Raw genomic sequence first — 22,795 nt, forward strand, 5'->3', positions numbered from 1 at the left:
TAGAAATTCATATGAGCCAGATCATTAAAGAAAAAAAATTGATATTACAACTCAAAATACATCCTATCCTCAAATTCCTCTTGATAAATCTAGCTCGCACACTGTACAAAAGTGTGTCAGTTTGTCATTCATAACAGTCAAAGTTTTGCGCATGCGCAGTATCAGTTAATTTTAAATTCAACAATACTGAGCAGTTCCAAGTCGCAAGAACGAAATCACAAACATAACGATTTCTCAATTTACGGACCACACCTTCGCCAAAATGGCTGCTTCTTTACTAAAAGTAGGAATGAATGTCGACATTCAACGAAGTGATGGTAAGTTTCTAGATGTTTTGGTGTTTAAGATTTCTGCATTAGTTGTTCGTGTCGTTACGGCCCTGCCCTTCCATGGTAACATATATCCTAACGTTGTTTATTGTATAGCCTATCCATAGTAAACTATGCCTACAGGCCTAATTATCATTTCTCCTGAAACAAATGACTAGGCTATATGGCCTGAACAAATACGAGGTAATGTTATGATTAAACGAAAGAGATTGTGTTAAAAATTTGGGCCTAACTTTAGAATCCGAACCATATGAATGGAAAAGCTTACTAGGGGCTAGGAATTAGGGTAGGCCTAGGGCCTATGACTAATTACCATACCGGACCCAATCGGACCATATCGTACCATACCGGACCATACCGGACCCAACCGGAGGCAAAATAAATGACCATCAGACACCACCGGAGTCATTTTTATTATATTTTATCATTAAAATGCTGGTTATGTGTCAACATTCATCTCAAAATCGGAATTTGGGATGAATGTTGACAACACATCTGGGTTCCGCTGGCCATTTTACCCAAAATGTAAGGCCTATCTCACTAATTAGCGGTGTATACTTTGATCAAAGTGAGTTCCATCACTGATGATTCACTGCCGAATCTCACTAATGAAGGTAATGCCTATACCTCAAAGTTCATAAACAAGTGAATTATTTCATCCCAAATAGACTTCATTGTTTTCGGGATTCATTTAAGAATAAAAAATAAGCATTTGATAGTCCGTTGGTGTCTGATGGTCATTTATTTTGCCTCCGGTTGGGTCCGGTATGGTCCGATATGGTCTGGTATGGTAGGATATGGTCCGGTATGGTCCGAATGGGTCAGGTATGGTAATTAGTCATACCGGGAATTAGGGTTAGGAAGTAGGCCTAGGGTTAGGGGTTAGGAAGTAGGCCGTGGCTATTCTTACGACTAGTCGTAACAATTATTTATGAACTATTCTTACGACAAAGGCAAATTCAAGCGCAGTAAAGTAAATAAAGCAACTGCGCATGTAGTAGGGGTAACCGTAAACATAACCCTATACCTCAATCCTAACCCTAACCGGAAACTATTGTTACTCCTCCTTGTAAAAATAGTACTCCTGGTCATGAAAATAGCAACTGCGCATGCGTAGTCGGAAATTATTCTTACGACTAGTCGTAAGAATAGCCACTTTTGTAGGAAGTAGGGCTAGGAAGTAGGGAATAGGGTTAGGAAGTAGGGTTAGGAAGTAGGGTTAGGGGTTAGGAAGTAGGGCTAGGAAGTAGGGAATAGGGTTAGGAATTAGGGTTAGGAAGTAGGGTTAGGGGTTAGGAATGGTACGGATTCTAAATTAGTACCAAAATTTGCGTAGATACTTCAATCAGAATCCGGCGATATGCAAACAAATTACGATTGCAGTAGGACTCACTGCATTCTAGGCTGGCAGTTGTGTCACAATTGATACTAGTTAGGTAACAAATCATACTATGCCTAACTTAGGTTAGGCTGGGTCTAGAACTCTAGACTTAGTTAATGTTATTGTTAGAGTTGTCATGAGTTCAGTGAGTCAACCATGGCACATGAGTGACCTTGTGGTCAAAGTAAATTTCATTATGCATTCCATTAATATGAATGTATGAAGTAGCCATTGGAAGCTTTAGGCTAAAGCTTCCTAAGACCTATGCAATTAATATCTCAATTGTCTATACAATCTTTGTTATTACTAATGTGTAGCTTAAATAAACACACGATCATGACAATGTACTTTCTTGCCCAAATTTTGGCCCATTTGCAGAGATCCAAGGAGTAATGATTCCAACCAAACCATCAGTGTTGTTTGTAGGCCACAGATTACAGCAGTCTAATGTGAAGACTTAGGCCTAGACTCAGTTAGAATTTAGTCTAGCCTAATTTACAGTTGGTCTAAACTTCTAAAATCAACCTCAGATTATTTCCCAACCGCCTTCCCTCCCAAATCAATGACAAGAATATCTGTAGGCTTGCTAGAAATAGTATCGATCCTGTATCTGAACAATATTCCTGTGCTAAATAGTGAAACATTCTTCAGGGCAAAAACCATATTTATTATAGCCAGTTTTATGCATGTGCTGTGTTGCCCAAATTTGCTGTGTGTAAACAACCCATAGGAAGTAAACACACCTCAGGCTCTGTCACTCTGTGATTTGCTATTCAAAATCACAGACAAACAGTCTTTGGAATGAAGGCTTGTTTGGTATTGTTACTGTAGTTATTTATATATTTTTTTTGGGTATTTGGTATTATTATACAAAGTCTAGACCATTTAAAATCTCAAGATGAAATATATTTTAATGTTAATCGCAGTTTCCCAATTTGCTGTTAAATTGTTTTGCATATATAGGGTTTGCATTAAGTCTTGGCATTTTGTTTTTTGCTATGTTTATATTTGGTTGCAAATTTATAAGTTATAAGTTTATAAGCAAATATAAGTTTATATCCAATACGCAGCTACTGTACTCAGGCACATGTACAGTATCTGTGGCCCTTATTTGTCTAGGCTATATCATTGGTCTGTACAGGCACAGTAATAATTAACCCTAGCATGCAGGTTCACAAATGGAAATTAAACATCAAAAAGTAGATTGTACATCTTAATGCCTTTCAAAATATTATACAATATTAGGATCGTTGCAACTCTCTTCAGCTAGCACAATTTATCTTTATCAATCAAGCCTTGTTTACTAAGTCGGCATTCGTTCAACATTCTTCCAATTTAGAACTTTAAGTGCATTGAGTAAACTGTTGTGTACCTTTACCATTTGAATTGTATTCCTATAGGCCTATTGTATGCATTGTATACATGTAATGTATACAATATTACTGATCAGGAACAGTGCATTTGCATTATAATTTTGCTTAGATTTTGAACAATGTACTGTACTTGTAAGCTACCATGCTTTATTAGTTCTTTCCCTTTATTAGATCTATACATCATGGACTATTGACTTTGATTGAAGACAGTCACTTACTATATAAATGTTGCAAACAAGTTGGAATAGTTTTAAATACTTGCAATGCTAAGACTAAGAATAGTTTATGTTGTACATATTCACAAATTCACATGTATTTGATGTATGTGAAGAATTCTCAGAAGGATGGGTGAATTTCACTACTAAAAATGTAATTAGACTGAGGGTAGAGCCCAAGCATTTTGAGTGTGCTATTGCCCTGCAACAGTCTTACAAGTGACTCTGGTAAATGCTACACTGGAGATGTCCAGGTACTGTAGTCAAATTGCTCACTAGAACATTACCTCCTCTCTATAAGATGATAACATACAGTAGATATGAAGACATTTGTGTCCTCAGGACTTTCTTTGTACTGCAAGCTGAGACAGCAATCATGACAGAACAAGGCCTATACTTGACCCCATAGTAAATGGTCCAGTGGAGGGCCGCAAAAACTAATGTCATGATAGCTGCAGTATGTAGGTATGTTGTTTCTTAGATGGCTAGACAGGGATAGACATTAGGCTACTGTACATACTACTGCACTGTAGGCCTCACCTTAAAGGCCTACTGTATAGTCTATTAAACTGTATGACTCAAGGACTTCTTGTATGAAAAGAAATTGCATCCAGATCATTTGGGCTGCAGTAGATATGCTGGTAAAGGTCTCTTTGTCTTTTTTTACCTCAACTTAGTTATTCCTTTGTTCCACCATTCCTTTCCGAAAAAAGTGTGCTTTATAGTGTTTTCTCACACAAAAAAAAAAAATAAATGTCACAGAAATCAACGTCAATGTTTGCATTTCACTCATCAATGTTTTGTACAAGATATTAATTTTCAACTGAAATTATTTTCTATATTATTGCTAAGTACCAAAATTCCACAGTATCACATATAGTAGTATGTAGATCCACTGTATACTGCAGTACTAGCAAGCATGAATTGTTCAGTAATGTATAAACTATAAAGCCTGCATGGTGCCTCTGAGTTTCTGACAGTTTCTGTGGTCACATTTATATGAAAGATATATGTGCAATTATACAGTACAGTTTACAGTAGCTACTAAATTACTTCAAGCAGCTCTGTATGTAATAAGCCTACAGTAGTTCTACTTTGTTTGGGCTAGTCCCATTATATCTACTTTGAGAACAGTCCTGTGCCACTACTGGTGCATGCATGTTATTTATAATTCTTCAGTATATATACATGTACAGTACACAAAGTTTTATTTGATTGATGTTTGTAAATTTTTCAGGTCGGGTACATTCCGCTTGTGTCAGTGGAATCAACATGGATACAGATGTGGTCACCGTTGAATGGTTTGAAAAAGGAGACACCAAAGGCAAAGAGGTAAGTTGTGAGGTTTGTTGCTTTAACAATGTCTGGTCAGTGTTATTATGGTTTGGTTCTACATGGTTCCGTAGGTGTACTACTGTAGGCCAGGATCTGGTCAGTGTTATCATGGTTAGGTTCTACACGTTCCTTAGGTGTACTACTGTAGGCCCAAAGTCTACACTAGTTGTTCTACTGTATGCAATATACTGTTGGCCTACTATCTACAGATAAAAGAGGTTACTTTAATTAAAAGCCAACATGCATCTATACAGTATTAAGTCATTCATCAAACAGAGATTCACACATCCTGATCAAAACACTTGTGTCCAACAAAAATATTTCACATATTGTACAGTAGGGTGTCCTGGAAATTATTGTACATTAAAGTTCATGCCCTGAGTATGCCAGTTAAATATTCATTCGTAGATTGACTGTATAACATTAACTTATGCACGTAACTGTACTGAATTACTCCATAATATTTTTGCATGTAAATGTTACACTCAGTGACTGAGTGTACAGTAGACGCCACTCTTGTAACTGATTTGATCTATTATTCCCTTTACACCATGTAAATTGCACTGTAAGTTCTCTTATAATTGGTTTGTTGTACTTTAAGGTTGATTTATCCCAAATTTATCAACTGAACCCGAACGTGAACCCAGCATTTGCAGAAGAACCACCACCGCCGCAACAGCCACAGCCGCAAACGACAAAACCAGCCAAGAACAGGATCAGTAGTGCGAGAATACCATTGTCAAACGTACAACATGTACCATCACCAAAAGTCATCAAAGAAGAAAGAGGTTAGTCATACCTTAAAAGTTTAAAGCTTTAAAGGGCAAGGCAGACTTTACTTAAATCCTTGATTGTTTTTTCATAACTCTACTGTATGAATACTGTTATTTCCAAAGCGAAACCCTGGTCATATGATGGAGTCTAGGTGATCATTGAAAGCTTTTAGCGAAGAAAAGAGCTGTAGAAACAGGTGTGGGCTTAAATTTTTTTTATAATATTTTCGTCCAGCCTGTGATAAATACAATCACTTCTTGTTTGATTATACAGTACATCATTGAGTTACAACTTTAGATCCATGTAATTCCTTGGTCTGAATTGTTCTCGAACACTTGTTCAAAACGTTACCAGTTTCTTCTTTCCTTAAAACTTTTTTCAAGGTCTGAGACAATGTTTGTTTTCTCTTCTAATCCAGCAGTGTCATCCGCAAAATCGAGAAAATCCATCGTTAACCACACAGAGAATGTTGAAACTCCTCCATCCGGACCAGTTCAGAACTTACAGAAACAAGCACCAACAGGTATGTTACTAAGTAGCAACGTTCTGTAACCAGTATATGAGGAAGAACATAACATTTTACTCTCTGGATTGCAATTTTTTACCCAACTTCTGGACTTGTTTATTGTAGAATTCAGCAAATACCAAGGTTCTGTGTAATAGAGTTCTACAACAACTGTTATAAGTCTTTGCACATATACTTTACATAGTGCTCACCCTGTCAATTTGTGAATACTGTGAGCTCTATGCTCTTCAAAGACAGAGCTTACAGTACAAGCCATAATTATGTGGAATTGAAAGTGCTATGCAAGATGGTCAATTTGCTGTTTCATACTGTACAATGAATGTCTGTTGTGTACACAGAAACCATACAGTAGTACTGTGTTCAATCAAAACTGATACTAAAAATGTGAACACTAAATGATTTCCTGAGTCACTGCACAGTGACACACATAACAGCCAAATTCCTAGCCAATGTCTCGTGAATTCACCTCAGATGTTTTGATTGGTTATCTTAACATTATTCTTAGTAATTGTGTGCCGACAAAAATTGGTCTTTAATCTACTTGGCACTATACATAGCCATGCTTGATGCATTTAAGAAATTAAGCCTGGCAATCATTTCATTCTGTACTGAAAAGAATTCCTTCATTGCTTGTTCCACACTGTTATCAGTGTGTCTGCTGCGGCCATAGACTTAATGCAGTGCAGCGATAGAGTTATCTTTGGTTTTATAATTTAATTGCAGCAGCCCATGTAACTTTATTACATATTAATCTCTGTACACCCCAGGGGAGTAACAGGAGTCTTTACAGAACTATAGTCTGGTAGGGACATTATATCTACAGGGTGTATCTCTGAATGCTTAAATATGGAAAAGAGTTTAATGAGTCATTCCCCTCAGTTAATAAAGTTTTATTGCAAGAATTGAACAGTAGGTCCTCAGGCAAATGCATAGTAGAGATAGGGAGTACAGGTTGTGTTGAAACATATTAGCCCTGATAGAGTTTGTACACTAACTGCTGAAACGTTGTAGGAAAACTTCATTTGGACATGTGCCAGAAAATGTCGGTCGTTTCTTAAAGTGTTGTTTAAATTTTATTGAAAGTTATAAAGTAGTGTAAACTATTACCTTCTGAGCTGAGACAATCTTAAATTACTAATTTTGATGGTTAAGAATTTTTAATGCCAATTCTGCAATGTAACCTCAGTTAACCTCAGTTGTAAGCTGCATTGTAACCTCAAGTGCTACAAGTACAGGACTCCAGTGTTGTGCTGTGTGAACAAAGAATGTCAAGCAAAACATGCTTTTGTACAGTATTAATGAAAAAGTTTGTTCTAGCACATAAAATTCCATGTGTGATTGAGTAAAATACTTTTGAGGACAATGAGGTCAGTACAGTAGTTGTCCTTTTTGAGTCACAAACAATTGTTACACAATTGATTGTACAGATCAGACTTTGTACAATTAGTTAAATGTCTATGATCTGGTTCACTCTGAAGATATCCACAAGAACACCACCAGCAGTTGCAGTGCTGCACTTTCTGTGTGTCCGCAGAAATTCCAGTATCGCATTGCAAACTGCTATGCAAAATGATCAAATTGCTACTGTATGCAAGTTTAAAGACGTGTAGCAGTGTTTATATTATGTACACAGGATCCATAGGATTTTACTACGGACAAAATTGAGATCCTTCAAAACTGCTAGTACCCAAACTTCAAAGACTAAACTATTCACTGACATGTGATGGTTTGCAATACTCTGTGCTGTAGCTCTATCTTCATATGTCTTATGTATCAAAGTCACTATTCACATGATATACAGTAATTCCAATGTTCCTGTTGCTAAGGGATGATGGCATGACAACATCAGTTATTCTTGCAAAATTGGAAATGTTTTGTCTGTAGGTTTTGCATCATTCCCATGAACACAACTTCTTGCAATGACATACTGACATTGTCAGGTTTGTGCTACATAATTGTCAACCTTTCTATTAAGCCTTGCTATTCTGACTGTTAAGTCCTGTGCTTTTAGAAAACAAGGTCATGGGGGTGGTTGAGATGACCTTTGACCTGTATCACTTTCGGAAAAAAATACTGTGCCATAAAGCTAAAGTTTCAGTATCACACTTTGTATGTGTATACATGGTATTAATGGAACCTCGTGTTTCTTCTCTTCCTTGAGCAGCAAGGCGGAGGTCAAATGTCGTAAAGGAAGTAGACAGGATCAAGAAAAACAGAGAAGAAAGGCGAGCAAAGCAAGCTGAACAAATTCAACAGAAAATGCAGGTAATGTGACCTGATTGCCTCAAGTGATGAGATTACTGATATGCATTGTAAATGGGTACAATACTGGCTACATTGATCTGTGCACTATAGTACATATGTCAGTAACAACAGTAAAGTCGTATGATTGTTCATACATATAGTAGATATGGTAACGTTGTAATCACTCTCATTACAGTATGTGTTTTGAAAAATGCAGTTTAAGATGATCAATCAAGGATGCAAAGGTTCGTGTCAGGTCAAGCATATTTCTATCAGCTTGAAATATTTCACATCATTTTTCATGAAATGTTCAGGACAAAACTCACATTAACTGAAATTTGTAATGTAGATCTCATCCTGTTTGATACCATATTACACTCTTTTATGAGGTAAAGGAAACTGGTGGAAAGGGGTTGTGAGAGATGGGGGCAAGTTGAAGGTCAGATTTTTTGTTTTCCATCACAAAAAAAATTGTGACATAAATTTGCTCTTGACCAGCTGTCATAGGCCAACTTAAGACTGAAAATGTTGTTACTTTGTGTTAATTTTCCTTATTTCAGTGGAATCACTGCAACTCTCTTCTTTTATATCCTCCTCTCTTTCCTTTACCGCCTCTCCTTCAATCAGGAGGCCGACGGTAACCATCCTCAGTGGGAGTTCCTTAACATGATTAGGGAGTACATCGAAGTTCTTGACTTCAACCCTCTGAATCTCTCGGATCAGGTCTACGACCATCAAATCACAGTCTGTGTGCGGAAGAGGCCAATCAATAAGAAAGGTATCTTCGTCTGGCTTCATTTACACATTTTTGTCTCCGTGCAACTGGTCAGTCCTACAGATCAAGTTTATCACACCTTTCTAGGACAGTTCATAAGAAGAAAAAAAAGTCATACCAGGAACTCGGTTGTCATAATTAATTGAATGGAAAAAACTGTGTGAGTAGTATTGACAACTTGTACAAATATTGTGTGGCCCGGAGCTGAGACAAGAAATGAGAAATTAGTAAGCCAAAGAACTATAAATGTAAAATAAATATGTGGTTTTAGCATGCACCAACAATTTCACAAGTTTTGAAGAGGTTCCTTGGTACGGTATCAGTGCTAATTTTGGTCATTCCCCCTTTCCACATGAATTGTTCAGCATTAAGTTTTGCAAGTCGAGATGTTTTGATTTGTTGTAAATTTATGCATAGTCGGCCCTCCATAGTCGCGGTTGCATGTGAAAGTTACGATCTGAATTTAATGTTACAAAGTTTCTCTTTCCAGAGGCGGGAAAGAGAGAACTTGATGTTTTGACGGTACCAAATAAGGATACCGTGCTGGTGCACGAACCCAAACTGAAAGTAGATTTGACAAAGTTCCTAGAAAACCAGCAATTCCGTTTTGACTATGCGTTTGATGAAAATTCTACCAACGAGATAGTATACAAGTAAGAGTCGATGATGATAAATTTAATTACTAGTATCTAGTTCTATGAGATCTTTGCATCGTGAGAACCCTACAACTGTTGTTAAACGACACTACACATGTACATAAAGCAGTCAGTTAGCTAACATTGTGTGGTAATTATAGCATGGTTGCAAAATATAGTACAACATTGCTGGGTATTTACTTTGGGTTTCACGTCTTTCGTATGATATCTAGCAATCAGAGCAAGAAATAAATGTTTACTACTTGATGTGAAACTAGAGATGTAGTTTAAGTCTGTGTTAACTTGAACTTGATGACGGTGATGTTCACTTTGACTTTGTTTGCGAAGTATATAAGTTGTATACTTTTGATGAGTTCTCATTTTGATTATTTTTCAGGTTTACAGCTAAACCATTAGTAGATTCTCTCTTTCAAGGAGGTATGGCTACCTGCTTTGCCTATGGTCAGACTGGGAGCGGAAAGACACATGTATGTATTCATACCTTGCATGATTTACAGTGTTTACTATAGAAACTAGGCTTAAATCAAAATGTTTGTAAATGTAGTCTCCAGTGAGTGGATAAGGTGGGGAGGGGGCAAGAGGTGTCGGACGTGAGTTTGAAATCTGATTTTAGGGACAAAAATGGGACAGTGTCTCAAACTTGTGTGAGCTGTGGTTAGTCACATCCTGGCAACTGCAGATGTGATTGTACCCGAGCCTCGCCCAGATGCAAAACGACCAAGGTTCACTTCTGTTTAGCTGGAGAAATATTCAAGCTAGATCATAGTTGATGGTGAGGCCTGTTTAAAGGGTCACACACATGCAATAGAAATACCACATGTCACAACTTGTACTAACTTTTTGCGTTAACTATTGTTCCATAATACAGCTATTATCCCTCGCAGGATCTCTCGCGGGGTTGATCAGGGGTTAAACTTCTTTAGTATAGTATTAACTTTGCATTGTTTTATAAGTGAGAATGCAGTGTTAAAATTGCAAACTTGTCATAAATGGCCAGTAATGTGTGGTGTATATCCTTCTTGCTTGATGAACCGGGCTACACCATTCAGTTCTGTGCCTCTTTCATTTCCATGTTGGAAATTTCTGTTTGTTGTGAGAATTACAGGTTTAAACTGAAAACTTGTGATAAATGGCCAGTAATGTGTGGTGATAACCCTCTTGATGAACTGGCTTACACCATTCATTTCTGTGACTCTCATTTCTGTTTTGGAAATTGCTGTTTGTTGTGAGAATTACAGGTTTAAATTTCAAACTTGTGATAAATGGCCAGTAATGTGTGATGATGAACCGGGCTACACCATTCAGTTCTGGAACTCTCTTTTCTATATTTGGAAATTTCTGTTTGTTGGTGAAGTTGCTGATATATTGCAAAATAGGATTAAAATTCTGTTTGCCTTGTCATATCATTGATACTTTATTTGACTAGACAAACGTTTTGAGGTTTAAATCTCTTTGTTTGGTTGTATTAATTTCTAATACCCTGGGTCCCTGGTTGGGATTGTCAATGTCTAAAGTAAAGAGTGGATGGATATATTGTTTTCACTTTTCTCTTACCTATCTCTCACTTTCTATGATGATATAGATATTTATATATTTCTGCAGTGCTTGTACCTTTCTGTTTTTTTTCTCGTCTTGTGTTTCAGACCATGGGCGGTAATTTTAACGGCAAAAACCAGGATGTAACGAAAGGAATTTACGCCCTGGCAGCTGCAGACGTCTTCAAGAATCTTCAAAAGCCAGCGTATAAGAAAAAGGATGTAGTTGTCAGTTGTAGCTTCTTTGAGATCTATAGTGGCAAGGTAGGTGCGAGTGCTTCTGATGAAAATATTTCAATGGTTAACCTAAAATCACTCAAAATATGGAATTGGATGTCGTATGGCATTTTTTTACCATTAATCATTCCTGAGGCAAAGTATTTTGTTTGTTAAAACAGTAATTGTTCATCATTCGTTAATCTTACTTGCCTTTTATTAGGTTGAGTGAGTTTAAGTTCCTTGATTATTTTTTTTGGCTACAGGTATTTGACCTTTTAAATAAGAAGGCTAAGTTAAGGGTGTTGGAGGATGGTAAACAGCAGGTCCAGGTGGTTGGTTTACAAGAGAAGAATGTCACATGTCGAGATGAGGTGCTTAAACTCATTGCCCACGGAAACACTGTCAGGTAAGGGAACAATAAATGAGATAGTGTCATGTGACACAAATGTCATTCAGTTATGAATCTAATTACTGTTATGATGTACAAGTCTATATAGGATATCACTCTAATGGAGCAAGATGTTTCTTAGCTGTTTGGGAAAGTTTTTTCTTCGTAAAATGTCTCTGTCATATAAGCCAAAGATGATGGCTGCAGTTTAGTCCCATTTTAAATAAGAAGGAGAAGTTGCATGTAGTTAATATAATACAACGATATATGTTAAATCCTTTGGTTAATTATCATTCAATGAACTTCCATTGTTATTGTCAGTGGGGTGATGGTATTAAAAATATTAGCATAATGCAGTTTTCCCAAGACTTTTGGTATAAATCCCTCTTGGTGAAGTATCTTCAATCAAACTTCCCTTTCAGGACTTCGGGAACAACGTCGGCCAATCAGCACTCATCGAGGTCTCACGCCGTCTTCCAGATAGTTCTTAGAAAGAAAGCATCGGGCAAATTATTTGGAAAGTTCTCCTTGATCGATCTAGCTGGTAAGAATAGCATGAGGGCGTTTAACTAATTCATTACCGGGTCTTATGGTAAAACACCATCTTTGTTATATGAGACTCCATTTCAGAGTTTGATGAAATAATCCTGTGATACTTAAAAATGTGTTGGTTTGATGAATGTTTATTAAGCTCCAGATGACAAAGTAATATTTCACAAGTTTATTATGAGAACAGCAGACATGGTTGTAAATCTGTAAAATATAGGAAAAAGTAGTTCCTGTCTCATTTTGGGTAAATCCAATTTGAGAAGATCTCAAGGTATCAGAGAAGTTTGTCTTCAGATCTCAACTCTGAATCTCAAAATCACAAAGAGCAAAGAAAATGTTAAACCCTCTTTAGATACAGTGTTATTGCTGATGATTCATGACTTGTTTCTTGTAATAGGTAATGAAAGGGGGAAAGATACAGCCAGTGCAAACCGTCAAACTCGTATGGAAGGAGCTGAAATCAACAAGAGTCTGCTTGCCTTGAAGGAGTGTATACGCTCGTTAGGGCACAAAGGTGCCCACGTACCCTTCCGAGCCAGTAAATTAACTCAAGTACTAAGAGACTCTTTCATCGGAGATAAAGCCAGGACCTGCATGGTAAGTGTTGGGATGTGCAAGCGGTGACTAATAGAGGGCAGCTTAGTGAAAGTAATGTCTTGCATCAGGAGGGAAAACTGGCATGACAAAGTGAAAAATTCCTGCAAAGATGTATGGCAGTTTTGTGCGATCAATGTTTGTAGTAACGAAAATCTTGAAACCTAAAGTTTTTCCTGGCGTCTACATGACGAAATGTGCATCAAATTACACAACATGCTAGTTGCTGTTGCTTTCACTCTTTGGAAGGCCATGAAGGACATTTGAAAAAAAAGGGAAAAAAAGAAGCTTTTGATTGAAATCTCATTTGTGTCGTGTTTATTTGATGCAGAGGTGACATCTCTAAAGCTTCTACTACTGATGTTCACAGTAAAACAAGGCCCTGTATTTAAAATTATTTGTATGAAACATTAGATGTGGCTATAATACTTATATACTCATCAAAACAATGCATTACTAATATTAATGATCAAGTGAAATAATAAGTGAAAAAGACATATAATAAATATATAAATGAAACACACTAAAAGTGAAAGATGTTTGCTTTGTTAATCCTTTAAGTTCCCCTGTAAATGTTCTTCATTGGTTTTGACTTGCCTCTGATAATAGATTGCCATGGTCTCACCTGGAATGAACTCTTGTGAGCACACACTGAACACACTCCGCTACGCAGACAGGGTCAAGGAACTTGGACCGGGAGCCAGAGATGACAAGGGGCTTGTACCGATCCCTAAGGCACCCAGTACACCTGAGAAGAGTCTTTCACCCTGTAACAGTGACCTACAGATGCTCTGTACAGTCAATGTAAGATTCATTTCATTTTGATTTAACATGTATGTTCATTCAGTTAAACCCTTCCTGCATCTTCTTCCAGGTAACATCAGAATTATTGTCTCTGTAACATACAGTAACCCCCCCATATCTCCTCCCCCTCTCCTCACCCCTCATCCAGATGTTGAACAACTATGATGTAAGAGCAAATAGGAGTATTGCAATGGTATTAGCCATGCATATATAGATGACTTAAGCTAGATTGATGAGCATACAATCGTATGTGAATGTTGAAGGACATCTTAAAAACAATCTCAAAGTGGTTTCTACTTGTCAGTGATATCTTTCATATCTTGTGTCAGGAGGAAGAGGTCTCCATGGAGATGTTAACGTTCCATGAAGTGATGAATCAGCTGCAGGAGATGGAGGAGCAAATAGTAGACGACCATAGAACCAGTCTAGAGGTGAGATATATGCTAGCTATAATTACATGCCAAAGATTTCCATTGACCAATACTAAATACATCTCATCGGTAGTAAACTAAACTTGATAAAGTTACCATAACATAAGGACGTTGATGCATAAGTACAGGCATGAGCTTTTTCCGCGAATTGGCGGAATATCCATGATTTCTTTCCTACCTCAGGGACAAAAACTATTATCCTAACACACTGTAGCATACGCAAACTGGAGCCTATACTGCAATTTTTGCAGTATAAGTTCCGTGATATTTTTTTTACCCCAGGCTCATCCCTGCAATTATTCAGACTGGAATTCAAAATGCTTCCAAACTTGTTCGTATTCAACAAGCTTGTTTAAATGCCATCAATCCCATTAATTTCGATGTGGGGGAAGGGGTGTGGAAAGTCCTCAAATTTGAAGCACTTTTTGCCAGTTGCCATCTGTGCTGGTGGTTATTTTCAATTTTTTGTATTTTGATCTTTTTAGGAATCTAAGAAGCTTATGCAAGAAGAAGAATTACTGATACAGATGACAGACGAAGTTGATTACGACGTTGAAGGTAAAATCACAATTTGGATGAGAGAAATTCAGATTTATGCATATGGAGAAGACAAACCGTGACATGTTACTTGTGATATTTCATTTCCAGTAATGACTCTTTGAGCTATATCATAGAGATTGTATAGAAAGTGTATTGAAAATTGTTTTAACAGCTTTTAATTAATCTAATTTTGATAATAGACCTATTTGTGAAATGGTCTTTTTGTTGTGTTTTCTGTTAACACATCTTTTACATAGAAAGGAACAACTTTGATGTGATCTTGATGTCATGTATGCTTGTTCGTCTGGGGTGTGTAGTACTTAGTTATTTAGTGGCTATAGGTTGAATACATTACATTCTTTTAGGTTAGCTACAGTATTACAAACCTAATTATAAATTAGAGGTTGTGCTACACACTTGCAATGTACATATCAGTACTATATCAGTACCATCGTGTATTCATCTACATGTTATATCAGTAGAAATGTTCAAAGATTTACCAATGTGGAGTCAACATTCATGATGCAAACTCCCATCATATATGTATGAACCATCCACTAGTGAAGGTGTAAATGCCGTAAAGGAAAGAGAGGGAATCCTCCAGTTTAAATGATTTCATGCGGTCCAAGATTCGTTACAATTTCCTCCTCAGAGTACTGTACTGGTTTGGAGTCTATCCTATCGAGAAAGATTGAGATGCTAACCATCCTGAGAGAGAAAGTCTCCAACTTTAGAACGCAGATCACAGCGGAAGAAAATGCCAGCAAGAATATAAAAAGGCCATGAAATTGGTATGACTGGGTTGTTTTGGAGCTAGTACCTGTCAGTATCTGAATGTGTTCTTAGTTTTTTTTTCTCTTCAGTCGACCTCCGAAGAAGCTCCTGCTAGGATCATAACGTCAGGCCCTGTAACTTTTACATTTTTACCTACACAGGCTCTCTGCAGTAAATAATCAGTGTCTACATCTGTTAGGGATCATCTAGATATGATATTGTGACAGAGTAGATGTGCATTAGGTTGTCCAAATATTGACATTGGTTTTAAGAATTGAGAAACGTTAATGCTAACCATACTTCAGAAGATTTGTGGCTGTTTGTTGTGGCTGGATAGTGGGAGAACATTGTATTAAGAGAAACTGTTTGAAGGGTAAACTGATCAAGTGAAATAAATTACCTTTCAGAGGGTTAGTAAAAAATTCCTAACATTGTTGGTGAAATTGGGGAATAGTTAACTATGCTACATTGTTGGTGAAATTGGGGAATATTTCACAATGCTCATTATTTGAATCGTGGTTAACTTTCCCTTTAATATAATATTCACTGAATCTAGTTGTTTCGGAGTTAACAAACTAACTGGAAAATCAAAAAAAAGATGAAGAGGTTTTCATATTTTACAGTAATTCTAGACTCATTTTAGACATCTGCTTTTTCTAATCCACCGAGTATGACCTACGTATATATTGAGACGACCTTCAATTCTTTCTTTCTCCTTCCTCCTTACCGTAGTTGGAACCGTAGTGTACTCTTGGCTTTCATTTTTCAAATACATCGTGTAGAAGTTGAAGTGGTATCCACTGTATGCAGCTTACAGATCATCTTCCGACCCTGTCTAAAGAAGCCTTCGCCATTTCCCGTTCACAGCGTTGCATGAAAATGAGAAGAACTCGTTTTGTAGTTTTGAAGATGACATTTATTTATTTCACCGAGGGAGAGCCAAATCCAACCATCATGATTGGTCAATGTGATAGAGGTACGGTACTTGTGTTAATAATTTCCCTGAGTTAAGATATAACAGATTTCCGCCATTCAGTGAGAACTGCTTTAGTGTGTTCCCTTCTGACACAAAACGGTAGACTTTAACAAGTCTAAAGATGACACGACTGTGCCACACATGCTAGAATGTATCTTTATCACAATGCATATTTTGAACATTTTCCTTAAAACAGATTGGGTGTAGTAATTGCTGAACGTAAAATATTGAAGTTCTCAACATGACCTAATAGTGGCACTGACTTCATTGATAAACATCAATTATGAAAATAAAAGGGAAGTTAAAGCATGCACCATCTGGTGGCTTCTTGACATCACTCATTGTCAAAACTATTGCCACCTGAGTCCTGACACAACATTAAAACTGTGATGTCTCCCAAACATTGTGATCTTCTTTGACATTTGTGGGTAGGGGTGGGGGTGGGGGGAGTAGGGCCGATGGAGGATCTGTCATAGATGCTATAGATGATGGCTAGTTTTGCACCTCCTTTCAGCTGGACCTTGGGTGAATTGCGGATATATGCTATTAAAGCTGTTGTTGTACAGTTAGTTGACTGTATTGTGTAAGAGTGTGGATATAGCCTGAACTAATATTTAGTTCTGGTAACAGATATTGATAGCGTATCTCATGTTGTTGGCACGATACCGAGAGGGTGAATTCATACAGAAGGACATTTCATTGCAATATTTAGTTAGAACTAACAAATGAGTGTTTCTGTGCTTTATCAACTGGTTACATCTGAGAGGATGCTGTTGATAGTATCTTATTGTTTGCTTGTTTACATAACTTGCTGCATCGCACAGTGGGAATAGTTGTAGACTTGAAGAGTCAAACTTTGATGTCAACCCTGAGGGATTATTTAAAGTCACGATCACATTTCACGAGAGTCAAATAAGTTATTATTTATTTGTGATACAACATATCTGATAGATAGAACATGCAAAACAGCGTATATATGATGATCTTGCTTTGTTGGTTGGGACTGGAAATCTCTTACTATTGCTCACAATTGGTAGCTTACATTCACTAAGTAAATAAGTATGTAGATATTATATTATCTTATTCCCTGCAATATGTATGATTAAATATATCATTTGTTTGCCTTTACTGTTTCAACTTAGAAACGATCCACATATAAATATTGCAGCAACAATATTTCGTAACATATTACAATAATCTAATATAATGAAGCAAAGTTGTTCATGTTTGCATCTGTTATAGTCTACATATGACTGCCATAGTCTGTATATGACTGTCAGAGACTGATATGACTGTCACAGTCTGCATATGACTATCAGACTGCATATGATTGCCATGATCTGCATATGATATGACTGTCACAGTCTACACTCACAGACTGCATATGGTTGCCATGGTCTGCATATGACTGTCACAGTCTGCATATGACTGTCACACTCTGCAAATGATTGCCATGATCTGCATATGACATGACTGTCACAGTCTGCACTCACAGACTGCGTATGATTGCAATTGTCTGCATATGACTGTCACAGTCTGCATATGACTTTCATACTCTGCTTTCATACAGCAGATGATTGTCATGGTCTGGATGTGACTGTCACAGTCTGCTTATGAATATAAAGGTCACAGGTCAGTTGGTTTCTGGTGTTTTGTCACCCTATCTGTCTTGCTGTAGAAACACATTTGTCTTCCTGCATCTCAGTGAATGATCCGAGTACGACACTGCTCTACTTTGTAATCTGGTGACTCATTATACATTGGTGCTGTCTTTGTCATCAGACATTACCCTGCTGAAGAAATGTAACAGTATCTTAAAAATGACATTGCCTGTGAGTCAAGAAAATAGTGGGATTGGAAACGCTACAACTTTTATGTATTTTCCACTGAATTCTGTACATAAATATATTAAGTTATTTATACAGCATGCTAGATGTTAGAGCAAATTAAATTATGCATGTCAGTTTTTAATGCTTGGGATCTGGGTCCAGGGGAAGGGGAATCAATGAGATATACTTGAATTGTTCGAGTTTATTTAGTTTGTGCCTTCCGTAGGAGATTTTTTTTTATGAATGATTAATGATCAACTGAAGCTTTATCTCATGGAATTCACATGTAAGAATGCATGAAACTAACACCAGCAGAAACTGGAAAGTACGTACAACGTAATGATAAATCCATCACCTTCTGGATTTGGTAATTTGTACAATGATCTTTTAAAATTATTCCAAAGACAAGCCAATTTCAAAATATTTCAAGTAGCAAGCACCATTTTGCATAGCAACTAGCATTATTTTGCATAGCAACTATCAAAATTAGCATAAAATGTACCGATAGACTCATTTCATGTTTATCTTCTAACCAATGTTGAGAAATTTGGATCAAATGTCTTCAAAAATGTTGGTGTTCATTTTTACTTTCTTTAAATTATTATTGCCATTTACTAATATTATTTTGTTCTCATAGAATTGGTTACTAGAATGTTGCTTGCCGATTTGCCATTGTCCTCTTGAATTCACTGGATGCAGAAACACCTCTCCTAATATCACATTGATATGCTTTAGCCATATAATTGAACATAAATTTGTTAATTCTGGTTGAAATCTGGATAAATAATGAGACAAAACTTCACGACCTGTCCAATTTTAGAGCCTACGATTGTGACACTTTACTTTAAGCCATATATAAAACTTGCATGTTATCATGTTAACATGTTATAATGTTAACATGTTATAATGTTATCATGTTATAATGTTATCATGTGTTTTTTTTTTGTTATTTCCTTTTGCTCTTGTTATGACACATATGTATGCATGCCAAAAAGACGTTTGTTGTAGTTGTTAATATCTGTACAGTATTTATAGTAGTTCATAATCCGTTAGACAACAGGGTGGAATACCACTGCTTACATTCCAATAAAAACATGGCTAGTGCTCTCGTCTCATTCTGATTTCCAACTGCGTGTACGGTATGAAAGCTTTTCATTTACAACATGTCACATTTTGGTTTAGTAGAACAATTCATATTCTTTTCCCATTCAAATTAGTTTTCATTCTTGTCCATTAAATGCAGATTTTGCTTTCACCTGCTGATGTTCAATACAGGCAGTTCACCTACCGAATTCATAATTTAGCTGCAAAGAAAAAAAAAAAAAAAAATTATCACAGTGCTGGACAAATTGTACTTGAAGAAAGTAACAATAATATTTCCTTAAACACATTTAAATATTATTGTTCTACAACTTTGAGGAAATTGAAAGAAACTTAAAACTATGATCAGAGTAGTTATCACTGGTACAGAACTGATGTGTTTTAAAATTGATTAATTTTCTGCAAACTGTTTTAGCTGGCTAACTTTTGATTGTATGATAACATGCTCACATTGCTCACTTATCTAATATTAACATTGTTCAATCGCAAGTACATAAGTGAATGCAAAAACTTTAATGTTGTTCAGTAGCCAATTGAACAGTCTTATTTCTGCATCTCGTTCATAAATATGTCAGTGTCGTTTCAAGATGTTTAAGTTACCAATCTTATCTGCATGATTTTGCTAACATGTCAATGACCACTGAGCACAGCCATGGTAGAGAGACACACATACCTGTAGTGGTATATTAATGTATTTTGTTCTATTTTTAAATGGCTGCATTGACCCTTGAGTTCAAACCATTGTTGTGATTAAGACCTAGTAATCACTTTATCTCAACACATCACGCTATAAAGGACTTAAATATACTCAAGACTTTTGTGGATTTGACTACTGCTGGTTTGATCAGCATTCCTTGACCAAGATAGATCTCGTCTGCAAATTCTTTATCAAACGACTGTGTATAAGATTAACGATTACAAAGCTACTAGTGTAAAGTAATTAACAAGGCTTGAAAGTCACCGTGACTGTTATATTACGTTATCACGTTAGGCGACAAAGGAGCCGTTTAAACTCAAGAATATGTATATCTCGATAGGATTAACTCTTCTGCTCGTTCGTCTTTTATCAAGTTCGTTCTTTTAAATTTGCATGTAGAATGTCATGTACGCTGTAGACTATCAATACACGTACACAGTTTTATTTGAGCTGACATTCAGAGGACGTTTATGCTTTCTTTGAAAATTGTGAGCTCGTCATGATTAACACACGAATCAAATTTCTCTGTTCGAGAAAAAGCGAAAAAATGGCTCTTAGTCCTGAGTGTTCCGTCATGAAATTGAGGTCAATTCGTGCACAAGATCATACATATATATATATATATCATATATATATATTATATTATATATATAATATTATATATATATAATATATATATTATATATATATATATATATGCTGCATCGTTTCCACCTATACCCTCTCATCTGTATGGGTACTGTTCTGAAACGGTGACAAGAGGTCACCTCAAACTTCTTTTATGTCATTCAGTAGATTCCGGTTTATTCTCAGTCTTCAGGTTAAATATTTATGTAATGTTTGCTTCATCTGCTCACAGAATTCGCAACGTTTGCAATCAAGGCAAGCAATTGGCAACGGCAGTGAATTTGCCGATTTAAGTTAACTCTTAGTTAATCATTCTTTGTTTCTCAAGTATATTAGGGGAAAATGCGTTAGTACGTTAAGATGACAAGATTTTCTGAAGGTAATGGCACCCTAAGGGTGGTAGATTTTACTAAGGAGGAAACTTCCATTTGCCATTGTAGAATTAAAGGAAGGGACTATTTAGGTGAATGCACGTCACTGGTGACGTATACGTGATTCATAATGTATTATAGTATATGTATTTGCCCAATCTGTAAGTAGTGTATGATATATGTATATGGTTTGAATCCTAAAACGGGACCATTTATGCAAGAAGCTGTCTGTTCAGGACCACCAATGCCGCATGTATTTGAACGTGTTACGTCACAGTATTCAATTGCCGTTTTGTGTTGAATAAAATGAAGAAGCGTTGCTTTAAATAATTTTCCCTGTTCAGTAATCTTTTGCTGTCCTTACCATTTCAACCCAGTTTGGATAAATGATATTTCCTCACGCGGAGAGACAACAATAATTCCTTTTTTTCTGAACCGCTTCACCTATACCTTATTAAACCAACTGAACCTACTAGTAAACCGAACTAAGAATAATGCAAGCAGCAATAATACAGAAAGTATTGTTTGTTTGTTTATTTATTTATTTGTTTTATCACAAAAAAAAATACAATGTGAAAGGAAGTCTTCTATAAAGCCAGAATTGGCTTAACAGAGTAGAAGACTCCCTGGTAAAGAAGAAAAATATAAAAATACAAGTTGAATGAGCAGAATGATACAGATATTTTAAGGATTAATAACTAGACAGGATAATATTGTCCTAGTTCAAAAAGAATTTAGCTATACATGTAATTTTTTAATACATATAAATATAGCATAAAGACCGTATTAGTATGTGGTGATGATCTATTTTCTTAAATACTTCTTAAATAAACTCAACGACTTTTTGGTCTTTATATTATCTGAAAGGGAATTCTACGTTTTAATTATACGGTTACGAAAGCTATAGGTTCCTATAGTGGTTATACGGTAAAAATGACGATGTACATTATAAGTATGTCTCGTTTGATAGTGATAAAAAGTTTTGTTACTATTAATAAAACTGGACATTTTCCGGCAGTAACCCATTCCATGATTTGTAAGCAAAAGCCGCAAGCTTCATTTTGATGATATCCTCGAGTTTAAGCAAGTTTAGCTTTAAGTGAAACATACGGAGAGCCAAACGTTCCATAAATGTCGAAAAAGAAAGTGAAGTGTCCAAGTTAATATATATATGTCCAAATCGATATCAACATGTTACAATTCGATATCAGCATGTTACAATTCCATATGAACATGTCGAAACAAAATACAATATGCCATTGCGTCTATCAACATGTCAAATTCAACATCAGCATGTCGAAAACTTGTAACAGCATGCCATTACTACATTGGTCATGTCAACATGCTATATTTACGTCGTGCTATAATTTTGGAACTTCGGCGCGCGCCAACGTTTCATATATGTCGAGATTTATTTCAGTATGTCCAAAACTTGTGTCAGCATGGTGAGCGAAGAGTAGTGAAGTATTGCCATGACAACGTTGCACATGGTTCGTGTCGTTCACACGGTACTATGGTTGAATATACTGTAGCGGAAAGCTACGATTTTTCCTTAGTGAGATACGTTTCGTTCCCTCAGGGGTTACATCTGTTGCGCTCCGCGGAGGTAACGAGAGATGTTTATCCGAAACAGGAACAGGAACTGATTACGTAATTTTGCTATATCGATGTATTCCCGTGACTGGCATAGGCAGGCACGGCGGTAGGTGTGTGAGTCGATCCCATTGGTCGCAACCCATCGTAGTTATATAC

The 22,795-nt window shown here is 36.5% G+C and overlaps 1 protein-coding gene across 2 annotated transcripts; it reads left to right on the forward strand.

Annotated features, from left to right (window-relative positions):
* Window positions 1-159: 159 nt before the first annotated feature.
* Window positions 160-21,373, forward strand: LOC139982253 (kinesin-like protein KIF2A). Of its 2 annotated transcripts, none has more exons than XM_071994910.1 (17): window positions 160-317; window positions 4,536-4,630; window positions 5,235-5,421; window positions 5,826-5,930; window positions 8,098-8,198; window positions 8,805-8,955; window positions 9,443-9,605; window positions 9,985-10,075; window positions 11,252-11,407; window positions 11,626-11,768; window positions 12,173-12,294; window positions 12,697-12,896; window positions 13,503-13,697; window positions 14,027-14,128; window positions 14,614-14,686; window positions 15,321-15,459; window positions 16,175-21,373. In XM_071994910.1, the coding sequence occupies exons 1-16, from the start codon at window positions 263-265 to the stop codon at window positions 15,452-15,454; spliced, it is 2,073 nt and encodes a 690-aa protein (XP_071851011.1). In that variant the 5' UTR covers window positions 160-262; the 3' UTR covers window positions 15,455-15,459; window positions 16,175-21,373. The 2 variants fall into 2 exon arrangements, with proteins under 2 accessions (XP_071851011.1, XP_071851021.1); XM_071994920.1 differs by having other exon boundaries at window positions 5,829-5,930.
* Window positions 21,374-22,795: the final 1,422 nt, after the last annotated feature.

Source organism: Apostichopus japonicus, chromosome 2 (assembly GCF_037975245.1).
Source record: "Apostichopus japonicus isolate 1M-3 chromosome 2, ASM3797524v1, whole genome shotgun sequence".
In the NCBI taxonomy this organism is placed as follows: Eukaryota; Metazoa; Echinodermata; class Holothuroidea; order Aspidochirotida; family Stichopodidae; genus Apostichopus; species Apostichopus japonicus.

Coding starts and splice junctions, on each gene's coding strand:
- LOC139982253 (XM_071994910.1), top strand. CDS start 263: ATGGCTGCTTCTTTACTAAAAGTAGGAATGAATGTCGACATTCAACGA. Junction 10,076..11,251: donor CTGGGAGCGGAAAGACACAT/GTATGTATTCAT, acceptor CTTGTGTTTCAG/ACCATGGGCGGTAATTTTAA. Junction 13,698..14,026: donor AGATGCTCTGTACAGTCAAT/GTAAGATTCATT, acceptor ATCTTGTGTCAG/GAGGAAGAGGTCTCCATGGA.